The 19251-nt window shown below is 38.7% G+C and overlaps 1 protein-coding gene across 2 annotated transcripts; it reads right to left on the bottom strand.

The window, feature by feature from the left end:
• Positions 1 to 745: 745 nt before the first annotated feature.
• LOC134659606 (aldo-keto reductase family 1 member B1-like) lies at positions 746 to 18347 on the bottom strand. Of its 2 annotated transcripts, none has more exons than XM_063515284.1 (7): positions 18212 to 18347; positions 14022 to 14164; positions 8895 to 9036; positions 4999 to 5193; positions 3001 to 3200; positions 2238 to 2393; positions 746 to 883 (listed from the first exon to the last, which is right to left on the bottom strand). In XM_063515284.1, exons 1-7 carry the CDS (start codon positions 18281 to 18283, stop codon positions 838 to 840), a joined length of 954 nt encoding a protein of 317 aa, XP_063371354.1. In that variant the 5' UTR covers positions 18284 to 18347; the 3' UTR covers positions 746 to 837. The 2 variants fall into 2 exon arrangements, with proteins under 2 accessions (XP_063371354.1, XP_063371353.1); XM_063515283.1 differs by lacking the exon at positions 18212 to 18347 and adding an exon at positions 16981 to 17144.
• Positions 18348 to 19251: the final 904 nt, after the last annotated feature.

Raw genomic sequence — 19251 nt, 5'->3', positions numbered from 1 at the left:
TACATGAAAAAATGTGTCCCAAAATTTTGTATGAAAAATTTTTTTTCCAGTGCGTCACGTTCATACAAATAAAAAAAATCATACAAGAACGTGACGATCAGGAAAGGAAATTTTTGGACACATTTTTTTATGTATGAGGCGTGAATGTACAAATGATTCTGAGTAAAATGAGCCCAAAAAGTCAATATTTTGAAGACATGAATGAAATGTACACTTTTTTTGGAAAACGCTCATATACACCTCTACTTAAAATAAATTATTTCACACCGTGCACGAAATAAAGCACCAGATAATTATTAGAAAAATTTAGATAGCAGTTATTTTTAAAATACTATTTCTATATTTTAATAAATTGGATTGAAACGTAAAAAGTGAGTCGACCGTGACGTCACTACACACGTTTTCATATAAATCCATATTTTTTTTTGTATGTACTTTTGATATATGTAATAATATGTGAAAAATAAAAACGTTTATGAAAATAAAAATTTTTTGGACACATTTAAGAATCACCCACCTATATACACGTACATATTTACAAATATAAAATATTAGAAATAAATTCCATATTAGAAAATCGTTTTGACAGTTCTAAAAAAGAAGCTGATTTGACTAGTAGGAAAGTAGCCAATTTGACGAGTTCGATTCAATATTAACTCACATACACCCATAAAAGCAAATGAGTATATTATACAGTCAATGGAAACAGGTCATTTTGTATGGTAATTTTAACAATGAAACACAATTATTTACAACAATTTATTATAGATAAAATGTGCACGCACCAACATAATATACATATAAAGTTATAAACATAACGGGACCTTTATAGATAGTTTAGAAGTCGTCGTTTTCAAAAGGATGATACTTGTGCCCAAGAGATCTGTAACAAAAAAAAAACAAGTTATGGCGAGATCTGTTCAACTCAGATGGATTTTTGTATGAAGCCATAGAGAAATATATGTAAAGAAAGAGTGGTAACTCCATACATCAGTTTTCTTACCAAAACGAGAGTTCTTTCGACCGTAGCATAGAGAAATATAGTAAGACAAAAGTGCTCACTCCATACATCAGTTCAGACTATTAATTTCAATGTCTACTTCTAGCATCGAGTAGCGGAACTATCAGTACTGCTACATCTATTGTCAAGTAGCAGTACTGATAGTTCCGCTACTCGATGCTAGATGCTAATAGTATTTTTGGAGTACTAAAACTGATGTATGGAGTGAGCACTCTATGTATTTTTTTCTCTATGACCGTAGTTTGACGACCGGTCTGGCCTAGTGGGTAGCGAAGCCGGGTTCGAATCCCGGTAAGGGCATTTATTTGTGTGATGAACACAGATATTTGTTCTTGAGTCATGGGTGTTTCCTATCTATACAGTGTGTGGCCTATAACGCGGGCGAAAAATTAAAACGTAGATTCTACTCCTCAAACAATAAAACTTTTGTTCAACAACTTTTTGAAATTATGTAGTCTTAAAATTGTCCCTTTTTCAAACAAACTAAATAATATTTTCAATGTACTTTAAATTCCGTCTAATTGACATTGCCCGTCAGTCTTGTCACCGTACAGGCATAATCAATTTCGTAATACATTGCGTGTTCGATTAAATTTTAAAGTGTTTTAAAATACAAACCACAAGTTATTTTTAAAAGTCGCTGAACAAACATAGTCTAGTTTGAGGAGTAGAATCTACGTTTTAATTTTTCGCCCGCGTTATAGGCCACACACTGTATAAGTACGTATATCGTCGCCTAGCACCCATAGTACAAGCTTTGCTTAGTTTGGGGCTAGGTTGATCTGTGTAAGATGTCCCCTAATATTAGCACATTCAGTGCCGAAAACCCGACTATCGGGTATTTTATGATTTCGTTCCCAGGCCGGACGACCCGATAGTCGGGATCGTGGTACAGCCACAGAATAAATAATAGTACTAAGTACAGAAGACTCACTCTGTAACAAAACGCGTCTGTCACGATTAGCACAGATATGGCCGCTAGGTGGCGACAGCGCCACGCGCGGCTTATGGCTTTCCCCAAATTTGGTGTGGAACGGATGTACTTTTAGCTACCTGTAGCAAAGCGACGAAATCGCGGAGTGAGACACGCCTGCTACAGCTTTATATGACGATATTTTTGTGGCCTGGCGCGGATGTCTTGTTTGGCGGGGTGGCAATGAATGTGTTAATATTATTTATGACGTAAAGCGTTGACAGGGTTAAGTGAAACACTTACGCGGTCATGGGGACGAATCGTCCGTCCACGTTGAAGGAGTCGACCAGGTCCACGTCCTCCTTGGACAGCTTGAAGTCAAACACGTCGAAGTTGGACGCGATCCTGGACGCGGTCACGGACTTAGGGATCACTATGACGCCGCGGTCGATCTGGTATCTGGAATTTTTTGGCAAAATATTCATTTTTGGTACCAGCAAATAGAATACATTTCATTTATACTTGGTCAACCAGATCTTGACAGTAGAAAAGGGCGCGAAATTCACATGTCCTATAATCTATGGGACGATATCTCTTCGCGCCTACATTTTTCTGCCGCCTTTTTCTAATGTCAAGATCTGCTTGACCAGCTATATTTTATTCATAATAAAATTCAACCATTGTGTCAGAAATCACATTAAATAAAAGTCATCGCCTACAAGATAAGGTACACATTTCGTCAGGTGACAAGCAAAACACAAATTACAAAAAAAAATATTTAAACAAAATCAACCTTCTTTTAGTACTAATATGGTTTACTATGGCAATTAACTTGTGGTGGTAATTAGTGAGTTCTGCTTGTCATCTGACGATTTAGTCCGTTTGTGTCTAGTACAGCCATCTACCGACAATATCTATTATTCTATTGGATATTAAGCGCAGAGATGGTTTCTATAATGATGGCGTTTTACTACAGGACCCGAAATTGAATAACAAGCGTAACTAGTGCTTTTATCAAAGAACGAGCAGCGTAAAATGGACACCGAGACTAGCGAGTGTTTAATACCTGATGAGCACTTGAGCAAGGGTCTTGCCAAGTCTGTCAGCGATAGCTTTGAGCTTGGGGTCCTCCATGAGCAGAGGCTCTCCGGGCTTGGCCCACGGTCTGTCCGGGGACCCCAGGGGCGAGTAGGCCGTCAGTTTGATTCCCCTGGCCTCGCAGAAGTCCTTTAGGCGCTGCTGGTTGAGGTACGGATGACATTCGACCTGGAAATGAGAATTTGAGATTTTTTCAATATAATATGTAAGTGGCTAGAATCATAGAGAAATATAGTAAGACAAGAGTGCTCACTCCATACATCAGTTCAGACTATTAATTTCAGTGTCTACATCTAGCATCGAGTAGCGGAACTATCAGTACTGCTATTTGACAATAGATGTAGCAGCGACCGGAAAGGCTTATGCTGTTGAGATAAGACTTTCCGGTCGGTGCTACATCTATTGTCAAGTAGCAGTATTGATAGTTCCGCTACTCGATGCTAGATGCTAATTTTAGTCTTTTTGTTACTAAAACTGATGTATGGAGTGAGCACTCTATGTATTTTTTCTCTATGCTAGAATGTAAAACTTTTTCGCACACGCATATTATAATTGAATCAATAGGGTATTTGATCGTATTTAAAATAAATTATTTTACACCATGCATGAAATAAAGCACCAGAAGATTAATAGAGAAACGTAGACGGCAGTTATTTTTAGACACAATTTCTATTTTAAAACCCGTATAAAACTATAAAGAGTAGGTTATTTGATCGTGACGTCACATGCTAGTGTTTCATATAAATTCCATAGCAGCAAAATAGTAATAGTAATATTGTTTAATGTGCACAATTAAAACAATTATTAAATACATTATTAATATATAATTAAAATAACGCAAATTATTTTTGACAGTTCGAAAAAGAAACTGATTTGACTAGTAGTACACATCTATCTTATATTTATACGTTTAAACGAGTTTCGGGGATCTCGGAAACGGCTCTAACGATTTCGATGAAATTTACTATATCGGTTTTCGGGGACGAAAAATCGATCTAGCTAGGTCTTATTTATCTCTGGGAAAACGTGCATTTTGAGTTTTGATGTTTTCCAAGTAAAGCTCGGTCTCCCAGATCAAAATCCCCCCCCCCCCCCCCCCTACTAGCCCCTACTAGCTTTTGCCCGCGACTTCGTCTGCGTAGAGTTAGTAATTTGGGTAGCTTATTTTTACCCAATCTGCTTTTTAACGATTCCCCATACAAACTTCCACCACCTTTTCACCCCCTTAAAGGGTGATTTTTATATAAAAACTACCCTATGTCCTTCCCCGGGTCTCAAACTATCTCCACACCAAATTTCAACTACAGCGGTTTAAGCGTGAAGAGGTAACAGACAGACACAGAGAGTATGGACACAGAATAAGTAATAGTATTATCATACAGAACGGCCACGCACCGCCCCGCCCCGACTCGGATCACCTCGCCCGCGACATGAATGTGTGCGTAAGTCGCTCTACTGAGAGCATGCCAGAAGTCCGTCAGATACACCATTGTGTATCTGACGGACTTCTGGCATGCTCATTCATATGCATATGCAACGCATATGGCACGTCATTACGCGTGTACAGACGTGCCGCGCACACATGTAAACGCAAATAATTTTTGATGTATGGCGTGTCCGCCCTGTGGTATGGATTATGTTGTCTGTACCCAATGATTTATAACTCAAGATAGGTTATAGGCGTTCCAAAATTGAAGCGCTTAACTTGTGACAATTTGTCACAAGTTGCCTTTAGACGCGGCTGGACAAACGAGAAATGTGCACGTGCTAACGAGCTCCTGCACACCGAAAGAGCAAGAAACGACCTTATGTTTAACAACGAATGTGACAAAGATGGATGGAATGAGAAAATTAATCAAAAATAACAGATTTCTTCGTAGGCACAGAAATAAATATGGAAGTTTTTTTTGTGCTCCTCAAGTATGAGTATAACCTATCTATGGTTATATAATATAATTGTCTGTACCTGGTTGACGACCGGCTTGACTTTAGCGACCTCCAGCACTCGAGTGATCTGCTTGGAGTTGAAGTTGGACAGCCCGAGTGAGCGCACCAGGCCTTCGGCGACCAGGGGCTCCAGAGCCTTCCAAGTGTCCACGTAGTCCACTTCGGAGAAAAGGATCTTACCGGCCGCGTCCGTCGGGAACAGTTCCCCGTCTTCCTGTAACATAATAATAATATTATAATAATTCAGCCTATATACGTCCCACTGCTGGGCACAAGCATAGAGAAATAAGACAAGAGTGCTCACTCCATACATCAGTTCAGACTATTAATTTCAGTGTCTACATCTAGCATCGAGTAGCGGAACTATCAGTACTGCTATTTGACAATAGATGTAGCACCGACCGGAAAGTCTTATCTCAACAGCATAAGACTTTCCGGCCGGTGCTACATCTATTGTCGAGTAGCAGTACCGCTAGTTCCGCTACTCGATGCTAGATGCTAATAGTCTTTTTGGTACTAAAACTGATGTATGGAGTGAGCACTCTGTGTATTTTTTTCTCTATGGCACAAGCCTCCTCCCATGCGCGAGAGGGTTTGGGCTAGTCCCCACGCTAGCCCAATGCGGATTGGGGACTTCACATACACCTGTAAAATAAATTGTGTTAAAAAAATTAGGCATGGGAACCATAGAGAAATATAAGTAAAGAAAGAGTGGTAACTCCACACATCAGTTTCCTTACGAAAACGAGAGTTATTTCGTAGTCAACATCTAGCGTCAAGTAGCGGAAATTATCAGTTCTGCTAGTTGACAATAGATGCCGTGGCAAAGTAAAACTTTAATGCTCAACAATTTTCAGCTAATATTATATCCGGATGCACCGGAAGTCTATTTTCAACTCCTTCTGCTTATAATATTAGTTGTAAATTGTTTTAGTAGTACCTACATTTTTCGTCAGTAGCGACACTTGTGATATCTGGTGTTAAATAGCAGTACTGATAGTTCCACTACTTGACGTTAGATGTCGACTATGAAATAACTCGCGTTTTTATAAGAAAACTGATGTATTACGACTCTTTCTTTACTTATGTTTTTCTCTATGATAGGAACTAAGATCAGATGTTTTTTGCCCTACTTGGAATAAGCCTGTAATTAAAAATAAAATCTAGTTATTTCAGAAACAATAGGGAATATTACTGCAATGTTCTGCCGCCAGAGCGCAGCACTAGCACCCATCGTAAACCATAGAGTAACTTAAACATAGTGCCTTAAACTGTTTTTTGTCAAGTTTTCACAGACAATCGAATATGACATTGATACATCAAGGCGGTTTATTTACAAGGATGCTACCGGGAAACGCGAAATCGAAACTCAGCTATCTGCCTCTTTATCGCTCGAATATGCAAGAGTATTAGAGAGGTTAGATAACAAAATTTCGAGTCTTTCGTTTGCGGTAGACCCTCAGATTGTGGTAGTGGCGCCCTCTAGAGTTTCACGTAATATACCCTATTATATTATGCACTACATCTGTATACAGGGTGGATTTTCTTTTTGGGTCAGTGAGGGCAGCTACCAGATCCCGTGCTGCTACGAGAAAACGGTCTAAGAAGACCTTCCCTCGATTTCAAATTAATGAAGATTGGCTTTTACAGATTTTGGAAAAAACATACAGGGTGCGAGAAAAAGGTCATTTTTGACAAACTTTTTTTTTTATGCCAATCGATCCCATTCCTATTAAGGATCAAAAGCTTGTATGGAACCTAAAAAAATTTCCGGCTAGAAAAGCCACAAATCGAGGAAAACTTTTCCCATACAATTTGTATGAAAATGAAACCTTTTATTTTTCACATGCTGTTTTTGTATGCCAATCGATTCCATTCCTATCCAGTATCAATAGTTTCTTACGGGTCAACTTACGGTAATGTACTAAAAAGCCACAAATTAATAAATACTTTTTTCATACATTTACTATGGAGAAAACGTGAAATTTAATTCACATTTTTCTATCTGGCCAATCAGTCCTGTTACAAACACTGTGTGTGTTAATTTAAGGACCATAATACTGTATGAAGACATTGCTGTAGGACTGATGGGCGAGATAGAAAACTGAGAATAACATTTCACATTTTCCCCATAGTAAATGTATGGAAAAAGTTTTTATTAATTTGTGGCTTTTTAGTACATTACCGTAAGTTGACCCCTAGGAAACTATTGATACTGGATAGGAATGGAATCGATTGGCATACAAAAACAGCATGTGAAAAATAAAAGTTTTCATTTTCATACAAATTGTATGGGAAAAGTTTTCCTCGATTTGTGGCTTTTCTAGCCGGAAATTTTTTTTTGGTTCCATACAAGCTTTTGATCCTTAATAGGAATGGGATCGATTGGCATCAAAAAAAAAGTTTGTCAAAAATGACCTTTTTCTCGCACCCTGTATGTTTTTTCCAAAATCTGTAAAAGCCAATCTTCATTAATTTGAAATCGAGGGAAGGTCTTCTTAGACCGTTTTCTCGTAGCAGCACGGGATCTGGTAGCTGCCCTCACTGACCCAAAAAGAAAATCCATCCTGTATACATCACATAGACATATGTTTGTAGACATTGAAACTATTGAAAGGATAGTGAATGCTGGAAATCGCGTGAATCGCTGGAAAGCAAGGTTGGCTGTGCATAGAGGGGTGTTGGTGCCTACACTTATATATGGTAGCCAAAGTTGGATATGGCAGAAGAGGCATCAGAGCCAAGTGAATGCAGTGGAAATGAGAGCGTTGAGAAGTGTGTGCTGTGGTGTGAGATTACAAGATAGAATTAGGAACAGTGTGATAAGGGAAAAGTGTGGACTGAACGAAGATGTAGTGACAAAAAATGAGAAAGGTATGTTGAGATGGTTTGGACACATGGAAAGAATGAGTGAAAGAAGGCTGTCAAAGAGAGTGTATAAGGGAGAAGTAGAAGAGGGAGTGGGAAGGGGCAGACCTCGGCGGACTTTCTCTGATCAGATCGCGGAAATCCTGAAGAAAGGCCTGGCCAAGAGCACCCTAAACCGGCGAGCGTGTATGAGGAATGTTATGAAAGTGAAGGAAGCGAAAGAGGTATGTCAGGATCTTAGAAAGTGGAAATCTGTGGTCTCTGCCTACCCCTCCGGGAAATAGGCGTGATTGTATGTATGTATGTATCTGTATATAACGTACCTTGTAGCCCTGGGGCCAGTGTATCAGGTACAGGTCCAGGTACTGAAGGCCGAGGTTCTGCAGGGACTTGAGGAGCGCACCGCGCACCAGATCTGGTCGGTGGAACGTGTTCCACAGCTTCGAGGTGATGGACAGGTCCTCTCTGAAACAATAGAGACCCCTACATCTGTATATGACGTACCTTGTAGCCCTGGGGCCAGTGTATCAGGTACAGGTCCAGGTACTGAAGGCCGAGGTTCTGCAGGGACTTGAGGAGCGCGCCACGCACCAGCTCAGGTCGGTGGAACGTGTTCCACAGCTTCGAGGTGACGGACAGGTCCTCTCTGAAACAATAGAGACCCCTACATCTGTATATGACGTACCTTGTAGCCCTGGGGCCAGTGTATCAGGTACAGGTCCAGGTACTGAAGGCCGAGGTTCTGCAGGGACTTGAGGAGCGCGCCACGCACCAGCTCAGGTCGGTGGAACGTGTTCCACAGCTTCGAGGTGATGGACAGGTCCTCTCTGAAACAATAGAGACCCCTACATCTGTATATGACGTACCTTGTAGCCCTGGGGCCAGTGTATCAGGTACAGGTCCAGGTACTGAAGGCCGAGGTTCTGCAGGGACTTGAGGAGCGCGCCACGCACCAGCTCAGGTCGGTGGAACGTGTTCCACAGCTTCGAGGTGACGGACAGGTCCTCTCTGAAACAATAGAGACCCCTACATCTGTATATGACGTACCTTGTAGCCCTGGGGCCAGTGTATCAGGTACAGGTCCAGGTACTGAAGGCCGAGGTTCTGCAGGGACTTGAGGAGCGCGCCACGCACCAGGTCCGGACGGTGGAACGTGTTCCACAGCTTGGAGGTGATGAAGAGGTCCTCTCTGAAAACAAAGGGTTAGGCATTAAAAAAAACTTGATGAAACTTTTTAGTAGAGATGCCACGAATATTCGGCAACTGTTCGGTATTCGGCCACTTTGACGAATATTCGGTATTCGGCCGAATGTTGCCTACTATTCGGCTGGTTACCGAATATTTCTTACACCTAACTAAAAAGAGTAAAAAGATAAGTTACACAATAAAAATAATCGCAAACCACTATATTTAAAAAAGAAACTAGCTACCCGCCTACATAACAGTACATTACGATACACGTGCGAAAAATAGGAAATTCGAAACGAGTAGCGACTGGCGATAAATTAAAACCCTTCCATAGAAAATGGACCAGCCAAAACGTATGAAACGGCCAAATTTTTTTTTGCGATTTCGGGGTTGGTGCCATAGTAAAAGTTGCTCAGTTTAATCCCAAAACCCAAATCTATAGTCAACAAATTATACATAAACCTTCCTCTTGAATCACTATCTATTAAAACAAATAGCATCATAATCCGTTGCGTAGTTTTAAAGATCTAAGCATACATACAGACAGGAAAGCGACTTTGTTATATACTAGTGATAGTGATAAAAACGATGTATTTAATTAAAACCATCGATGGCAAAAATTCGTTTTTACATTGGTCTCAAATATAGAATAGATAAACCGATGTTTAATTATGAATTCAAGTAACCATTTTAAAAACTACTACCGTTAGCTAGTTTGCGCCGGGGACAGCGCCATCTAGCGGACGATTGGTACAACACTGAACGGAGTAATTTGCGAACATATACTTGGTCATAGAGAAATATAGTAAGACAAGAGTGCTCACTTCATACAGCAGTTACACTATTAATTTCAGTGTCTACATCTATCATCGAGTAGACCGGAAAGTCTAATGCTGTTGAGATAAGACTTTCCGGTCGGTGCTACATCTATTGTCAAGTAGCAGTACTGATAGTTCCGCTACTCGATGCTAGATGTAGACACTGAAATTAATAGTCTAACTGATGTATGGAGTGAGTACTCTTGTCTTACTATATTTCTCTATGCTTTAGTCTATTCCCCAAAAAAGAATGTGTGCATCTTTTTGGCGATTTTACGATACTTCGTGTAATGACCACTTAAAAAATGTGTGTTGCCAACCTTATTTTAAATGTCATCTCTGACAAATAAGTGAACCATAGACATGTTTCTTTTTAAATTTCATTCATTATTCTTTTCCAGCCCGTACCCTCCATTTTTGTTACTTCTTGAATTAAAAATATTTGTTAAATTTACAATTTTATTTCAAAGTAAGTGTTTGGTCGTAGAAGAAGTATTGTATGCAACGTTGTTTAACTGAGTCAAAAAAGGCGAGTGGCGTGAGTAACAATTTGAGGCGAATTCTAAAGGTGTGTGCACGACCCTTTAAATGACAAATAAAAGTACGGGAGTAGAAAATAGTATTTTATGCAACCGTTGTTTAAGAGGGGTCAAAAAAGGCGAGTGGCGTGAGTAACAATTTGCGGCGAAGCCGAATATTGTTAATAAAGACGCCACGAGTATTTTTGACTCAGTTAAACAACGTTGCATACAATACTTTTTCTACGACCAAGCACTTACTTTGAAATAAAATTGTAAATTTAACAAATATTTTTAATTCAAGAAGTAGCAAAAATGGAGGGCACGGGCGTGAAAAGAATGAATGAATGAAAAAAAAAAACAAGTCACTTGTATTCACTTATTTGTCAGAGATGACATTTAAAATAAGGTTGGCAACACTGTATTCCATTCAATATTTTTTAAGTGTACATTATACGAAGTATCGTAAAATCGCCAAATAGATACTGCGTGTATGCACAAATTCTTTTTTGGGGAATAGACTAAAGACTTGTCTTGACAACTATAAGGTAGGGTTTTAACTTTTAAAGGTGTGTGCACGACCCTTTAAATTACAAATAAAAGTACGGGAGTAGAAATAAAAATAAACGATGTATTTAAATACTAAACATCGATTGCAAAAATAATTTTTCTACTCCAGCACTTAAATGTGTCAATTAAATGACTGACAGTGATATCTAAAGCAATGTCATTTGAATGATTTGTCTATAGGCTCATAAGATGACTGCTAGCAGTCATCTTATGAGTATAATACAACTGCTTTATTTTTTTTAAAGATACAAGTTCCGATCATCTTGATTGAAAGAGGTATGTTTTCATTTACAATAGTAACTCTTTTTTTTTTTAATAATAACTCAATTTTTTTTAAATAATAACTTTTTTTTTAATAATAACTCTTTTTTTTTGCTGCAGCTGTCATAGAAAAAGTAATGTATGCAACAGCTCATAATTGGTTCTTAAAATTCTCGGGTCTTTTTTTACAAAACTCGACTACGTCTCGTTTTGTAACTTCGACCCTTGAATTTTAAGAACCCTTATTATATCACTGTTGCATAAACTACTATAAGAATTGCCTTAAACAAACTTAACTGGAATTGAATTTATATAAAAAAAAGTAACCATTTTGAAGACAAATTCCGTTAGCTAGTTTGCGCCGGGAACAGCGCCATCTAGCGGACGATTGGTGCAACACTGAAACTAACATTAATTTAAATGCCGTTATTATAGACTAGCTTTTGCCCGCAGCTTCGCACGCGCAGGAGATTTTTAATTGAACCCCTATTTCACCCCTTTAGGGGATGAATTTTGAAAAATCCTTTCTTAGTGGACCCCTAGACCTTATAAGGAACCTACTTGGCAAATTTGAACTTTCTAGTCCCAGCGGTTTGGGCTGTGCGTTGATTTAAGTCAATCAGGTCTTTCATGTTTAAATATATAGATTATGCCATGCTAGTTTATATATCTATATAATATATCTTTGGTAGCACCAGTGGGGAGACACTCCTCCTTTCGGGAAAACTCGGCTCCGTTCGGCTCAGCATTGCTCCGAGCAATTATTAGGGTTGGCACCACTTGAGGTGTGCACGACCACAGATAAGATAAGAACTTGAATTTTGACCACCCTAAATAGCCGAAAGGGATAGCACATACATAAGAAAGGGATAGCATGATTCGTCAATAAATCGCAGTCAAACTTTGGTTTTGTAGAGTCTGTGCGCTTTCCGTGAAATGTATGGGATCCAATACATTCTACGACTCTTCTCTTTCCGCACAGACTCTAGGAAGTGTCCTTTCTGTACGATAGTACTATTACTTATTCTGTGGTAGCACCATAATTATAGTTTGTCAAACCAATTTGACAGTAAATAAGAACAAAAAAAACTATACCCATCCTTTTCTTTTGGGTACTAGTGTAAGACAAAGACAGTATTATTCTCTCTGTCTATGTTTGAAATGAGACAGTCCTTTGACAAACTATATGTACTGTATCTAAACATAATTTACAGTACATATGGGGCTACTTTTCCGCACTAGTGCGTAAAATAGCACTTTCCGTGCGTATGTCGAAACTTTAAAGTGGCATATGTACTGTAAAACGTTGTTCGATACACGTGCGAATAGGTAATTCGCAACTCGTATCGATTTAAAACACTCCCTTTGGTCATAGAGAAAAAAATACATAGAGTGCTCACTCCATACATCAGTTTTAATACCAAAAAGACTATTAGCATCTAGCATCGAGTAGCGGAACTATCAGTACTGCTACGTGACAATAGATGTCGCCACCGACCGGAAAGTCTTATGCTGTTGAGATAAGACTTTCCGGTCGGTGCTACATCTATTGTCAAGTAGCAGTACTGATAGTTCCGCTACTCGACGCTAGATGTAGGCACTGAAATTAATAGTCAACTGATGTATGGAGTGAGCACTCTATGTATTTTTTTCTCTATGCTTTGGTCGTGTTTTAATTTATCGCCACTCGTTTCGAATTTCCTCTTTATTTCGCACTTGTATCGAAAATAACCATATCGACGTATATGATAAAAACATCGATTGCAAAAATAAATTGATTTATACCTTGTTTCGAACAAACAATAATTTATTTACGTTTATAAAATCAAGTAACCATTTTAAAGACGAATACCGTTAACTAGTTGGTGCCGGGAACAGCGCCATCTAGCGGACGATTGGTGCAACACTGAACGGCGGAATTTACAAACTTTTTTTAGCATTAGAGAAAAAAAAAGCGATCTTGACGTGTCTTTTAATTGAAAAACGCTTTTTAATTAAAAATCAGTAACTATTACATATGAAAGCAAAATAATGTAAATAATCGTATAATTCATAATTGTTACATTAGTTACATATTTGCCGTGACTTATTTTTCAAAAGTGTTTTTCAATAAAAAGACACGTCAAGATTGTTTATTTTTTTTCTAATGCTAAAAAAAACGAACTATAGTCAAATCAGTTTCTTTTTAAGGTTCCGTACCCAAACGGGACCCTATTACTAAGACTCCGCTGTCCGTCCATCTGTCACCAGGCCGTATCTCATGAACCGTGATAGCTAGGCAGTTGAAATTTTCACAGATGACGTATTTCTGTTGCCGTTATAACAACAAATACTAAACAAAGCATATCATAAATATTTAAATGGGACTCCCATACAACAATCGTAATATTTTTGCCGTTTTTTACGTAATGATACGGAACCCTTCGTGCGAGAGTCCGACTCGCACTTGGCCGGTTTTCTTTGCGTTATCACAGACTTGAATTTTTATTACTTTATGATATAAATTCATGTAGGTTAGTTTAGCATAATTTATAATGTAATTTCGTATTATGAGAATAAATATCTAAATCTATAAGGCTAACCTCAACCGTCCTTGAGTTCGGCGCTGAGCGCAGCGCCGACCTCCGGCTCGTTTCCGTAGACAAACGCGCAGTCTATGTGCCGGTATATCTAGTGTCTATTAAGAACTAAGCTTACCTCGTGACAGTTCCGTCCTTGAGTTTGGCGCTGAGCGCAGCGCCGACCTCCGGCTCGTTTCCGTAGACAAACGCGCAGTCTATGTGCCGGTATATCTAGTGTCTATTAAGAACTAAGCTTACCTCGTGACAGTTCCGTCCTTGAGTTTGGCGCTGAGCGCAGCGCCGACCTCCGGCTCGTTTCCGTAGACAAACGCGCAGTCTATGTGCCGGTAGCCGATGTCTATGGCGTCCTTCACGGCTTGCGTCACCTCGCCGGGCTTGGACTGAAATTATTATAATCAACAATGTAAAGATTTATTAAAGAGTGTAGACACAGTGCGGACACGCCATACATCAAAAATCATTTGCGTTTATATGTGTGCGCGGCACGTCTGTACACGCGTCATTGTGTATGTGTGGGGTGTGGGAAAGTCGCTTTACTGAGAGCACGCCAGAAGTCCGTCAGGGCGGGTCCGGGGCGAGGTAATGCGAGTCGGGGCGGGGCGGTGCGTGGCCGTTCTGTATGATAATACTATTACTTATTCTGTGCTCGTAGACGTATTTAACGAGGCACAGTGTAAAAAGTAACAGTGGACCGACGCCTGTTTGCTTAAATGCCGACCAGTGTTCGAAATTATCCAGATAATTAGTCTTTGATAATTATCGGATAATTATCCGAGGTATAGATGGTGCTATATTTATTTTCTTTGAATTCTTTGATAGTAAAAGATAAAGTTTTTTTTTTGAGTAATTTGTTTTTAAACTTGTTACCTCATTTTATAAATTTTAGGTTATTATCAAATCGATAATTATCAGGCATAAAAATCACGATAATTATCAAGATAACTATCATTGATTATCCTTTCAAACACTGATGTCACACACAGAACACAGTAGGGTTGTCACAGACTTTTACATAGCTGCCCAAGACTTACACTTGACTTACTATAGGACACACTAGCCCTGTAAGTAGTACCGAGCTACTAACAATGGCAATGTATGCAGCTCGGGTGCGTGCTGTTTTGGTCCCATGGATGTATGGAGTGAGCACAGACAGACACCTTAAGATAATGGAAATTAGCAGAGACGCCTCCTGTCCACACTGTGGTAAGGAGGAGACTAGCTTACACTTACTAGCGGAATGTATTATGTATACGGCACCGCGATATAGTACATTCGGGAAAGATACACTGAAAGAAAACGAACTAAAGGACGTCGAACTTAAAGATGTCCTTCTGTTCTGCAGGAAAACAAGAAGATTCGAGGAGAATGGTATGGGAATGCCGCCGGGACAGTAACCTGCAGCTCCGACTCCAGGGAACTGCGCTGAATGAACGCGACACGTGATCGACAGCCCGCTTGTTTCCGGCCAGGCGTCCCTACACTACATCATAGAGAAATAAGTAAGACAAGAGTGCTCACTCCATACATCAGTTCAGACTATTAATTTCAGACTTCAGTATCTACATCTAGCATCGAGTAGCGGAACTATCAGTACTGCTATTTGACAATAGATGTAGCACCGACCGGAAAGTCTTATCTCAACAGCATACGACTTTCCGGTCGGTGCTACATCTATTGTCAAGTAGCAGTACTGATAGTTCCGCTAGTACTGATAGTTCCGCTACTCGATGCTAGATGCTAATAGTCTTTTTGGTACTAAAACTGATGTATGGAGTGAGCACTCTATGTATTTTTTTCTCTATGACTACATCTACATCTACATAGAGTGAGCATTCTATGCTTACTTATTTCTCTATGCTTGGACCAACTTTAAGCTGTTCATTGTCATCTATATTCAATAGAATAAATTGTTACATCATCTTATCATAAGACTTATTCATATTATTCTTATTTATTCCATATTTTCCACAAATAACATGATTATGGTCACTGCCAAGAGGTCAAGACACCATAGGTACTCCCATGGCTGATAAGTCACGTTGATAACCCACATATTATGTAAGTCACTGATAAGAAATGCGTGTAAACTGAAGTGTTTTTAATGGGCCTAATAGGTATGTATACTTGAATTACTTCTACAATGTAGAAATTCGATCAGAATAAAATCTAACATCATAAGCAATTATTGTAGTATTTTGTGAAAAACTTTTATTGAACATCAAAACAAAATTTCTAAAATTGGACTCTTAAAATAGTTATTTAAATTGATGATAGGCAAGGCTCGGAAAAACGCCCATCATTTTGAAAACAAATCATAATTTAGGACCCGCATCCGTCTGGCGTCCATTGGGTCGTTGGGTAGACGATATTCGGAAGATTGCGGGTCACTTCTGGATGAGATTGGCTCAGGACCGGGATAAGTGGCGTACTCGAAGAGAGGCCTCATACTCAGCAGTGGGTGATAAAGGGCTGATATGATGATGATGATGATGATGATGAATTTAGGATCCATTTACGAGTCGAAAGTGTTCGTTTACGGTCTACGGATGTCATTGAGGCATATGTAATCATTCTCATTGATATAAAGAAGTCTGTGTTGTACGGAACTGGGTAATGTTTTCAAAATGACGGGCGTTTTTCCGAGCCTTGATGATAAGCCAGGCCAACATGGCCAGACCAGTTGTGAAAATGGCACTATGACTGTTTAAATGCAGCTTACACCAATTTATCTGTTATGGTTTATCGGGTATTGAAGAATGAAGATAAGCAAACTATGTTAATTGCCTCTACTAGTTGTTCAGATTTATAGATATGATTGTGGCAACCAGACTTTAATACTGGAATTGGATGCTACTAGACATATTGGGGTGACAAAGTTGCTCAAAAATATCTGATCATGTCTATTTACACAGGCATTTCCAAATATTTTTGTTGCAATGAGTTTGTACAAATAAAAATACCTATATTGAGGAACAAACTAAGTCTTTCATACAATAACACAAAGATACAATTTTTACAATTTGTTTCACAACAGCCTCAATAATGTGATGATGTTTAAATAAAGAACAACTTTTGAGGTTATACTATTAAACCGGTTGTAATTGGAACCAACAAAGATTGAATAAACAGATTTGCTTAATATCCTATCACATACGAGCCACCATTACAGTATAATACATTTTAAAACATACAATACCTTCCATGTACCGATGCCAAGTATAGGGCATTCGAATCCGTTGTTGAAGGCTACTTTAGGCACTTTTGAAGCCATTTTCGTAAATAGAGTTAGAAACGTCTTGAAGTATAGCAAAAGACCGAGGAACTCAAATTCTACGAGCGAATATAGCAACTTATGACGCGAAAAGAAGAAATTCACAGAAAACTTGGAGTTAGTTTTGACACTTTTCACACTTTTGTTGACAGAACAAGTAGAAGTAGTAGAACGACAAAATGCCGGATGCCGGTGACGTGGTGGATTGACTAATAGTTTAAATTTTTATAATAGTTTAAGTAATAAAAATGTCTCCTAAATGTATATAAAAAACAAGTGACTAAACATAATACGGTTGAGATGAAATAAGGATAAGCTTAAATGAATTAGCTATGTAATTAGTAATACAATTGATCATAAATTATAAACTGAATCAACGCCATCTAGTGTCGAATAGCTACATAAACCAGAGTTTAATCATAGAGAAATATATTTTTTTTTCTCTACGGTTTAATTTAAAAAAAAAACTTAAGGGACGGTCAATTTGGTAAAACGCGGTACGAATTATAGGGCCTACAAACTATACTTGGTCAACCAGATCTTGACAGTAGAAAAAGGCGGCAAATTTGAATAAAAACCGGCCAAGTGCGAGTCGGACTCGCGCACGGAGAGTTCCGCACCATCAACAAAAAATAGAGCAAAACAAGCAAAAAACGGTCACCCATCCAAGTACTGACCCCGCCCGACGTTGCTTAACTTCGGTCAAAAATCACGTTTGTTGTATGGGAGCCCCACTTAAATCTTTATTTTATTCTGTTTTTAGTATTTGTTGTTATAGCGGCAACAGAAATATACTTGGTCAACCAGATCTTGACAGTAGAAAAAGGCGGCAAATTTGAAAAATGTAGGCGCGAAGGGATATCGTCCCATAGAAAATTTGAATTTCGCGCCTTTTTTTACTGACAAGGTTTGGTTGACCAGCTACATCATCTGTGAAAATTTCAACTGTCTAGCTATCACGGTTCGTGAGATACAGCCTGGTGACAGACGGACGGACGGACGGACGGACGGACGGACGGACTCCGGACAGCGGAGTCTTAGTAATAGCGGGACCCTATTTTCCCGTTTTTACCCTTTGGGTAAGGAACCCTAAAAATGTAGTATTTAATGAAAAAACTAGCCTATTCCAAAAGTTTCCAGTGACATTTTAACTAACCTTCCACGTCCCAAGACCGATGGCGGGAATAGTTTTCCCATTGTTAAACGTAACGACCGGAACCTTCACCATTTTTTTTCAGTACGTCTGACTCGCCGGGCACAGGAACGAGAAGTGAACAGCCAGTCGAGTTTATCACGTTTCTTCGTTATCAGTTAAGTTTATATTTACCATAATATTGTTTATCTGTTCGTATGTACGTCGTCTTTATAATCTTACTAGCGACCCGCCCCGGCTTCACACGGGTTAACAAATTACTTATACATTAACCTTACTCTTGATTCTGTGCTCTTAAATCCAAAGAATATAATGAGTTTTAATACTAAAATATGTAGTGATTCTCAGATGCAAATTTAGATGCGTAATTATAGGCTACATTCTATGTATAGTTGGTCAAACCAAATTTGTCAGTAAATACCTAACAACAAAAAAATATATAGGTACTCATCCTTTTCTTTTGGGCGTTAGTACTAGTGTAAGAAAAAGATAGTATGATTCTCTCTGTCTATGTTTGAAATGAGACAGTCCTTTGACAAACTATAGTTTCAAGTGATCGTTAAGTAAAGTCAGGTTAAAGTACTAAAGTTTTAAATATCTATAATTACAGTATAAATAGTAAATACGTTGTAATGTCACAAAGATAATAATTCAAGTGATTTTATTTGTAAGCATCTTTATCTTATACTGAAGTGGTTTAGATTATTACATTTATTAAACAGATATGCCATTTTTAACAGTATGATTAACTTTGTCACTAATGATAAGATATAATATTGTTATGTCATTAAAAACACTACTGTAGTTTATAGTTTTCCTACCTAGGGGTCATCCATTAATTACATCACACGAATTTCTAGGTTTTTTTACCCCCCCCCACATTGTCACACTTGGTCACATTTGGCAAACCCCTCCCCCCTGGTGTGACGTCACATTTTTTCAACGAGACCTGCAAATCGAAGTAGGTTTTTGTTATTAATATTTTATCAAAATATTTTTGATAAAAGAAATATTAGTCATTTTATAACCCAAAACTGATTAGG

This window comes from Cydia amplana, chromosome 25 (genome assembly GCF_948474715.1).
Source record: "Cydia amplana chromosome 25, ilCydAmpl1.1, whole genome shotgun sequence".
NCBI classification, from domain to species: Eukaryota; Metazoa; Arthropoda; class Insecta; order Lepidoptera; family Tortricidae; genus Cydia; species Cydia amplana.
Note: the sequence above shows the minus strand (reverse complement) of the source record. Positions and strands in the feature narration are given on the sequence as shown.

Coding starts and splice junctions, on each gene's coding strand:
- LOC134659606 (XM_063515283.1), bottom strand. CDS start 17,055: ATGGCTTCAAAAGTGCCTAAAGTAGCCTTCAACAACGGATTCGAATGC. Junction 14,165..16,980: donor TTGGCATCGGTACATGGAAG/GTATTGTATGTT, acceptor TAATAATTTCAG/TCCAAGCCCGGCGAGGTGAC. Junction 3,201..4,998: donor TCAAGCCGGTCGTCAACCAG/GTACAGACAATT, acceptor TCTCATTTCCAG/GTCGAATGTCATCCGTACCT.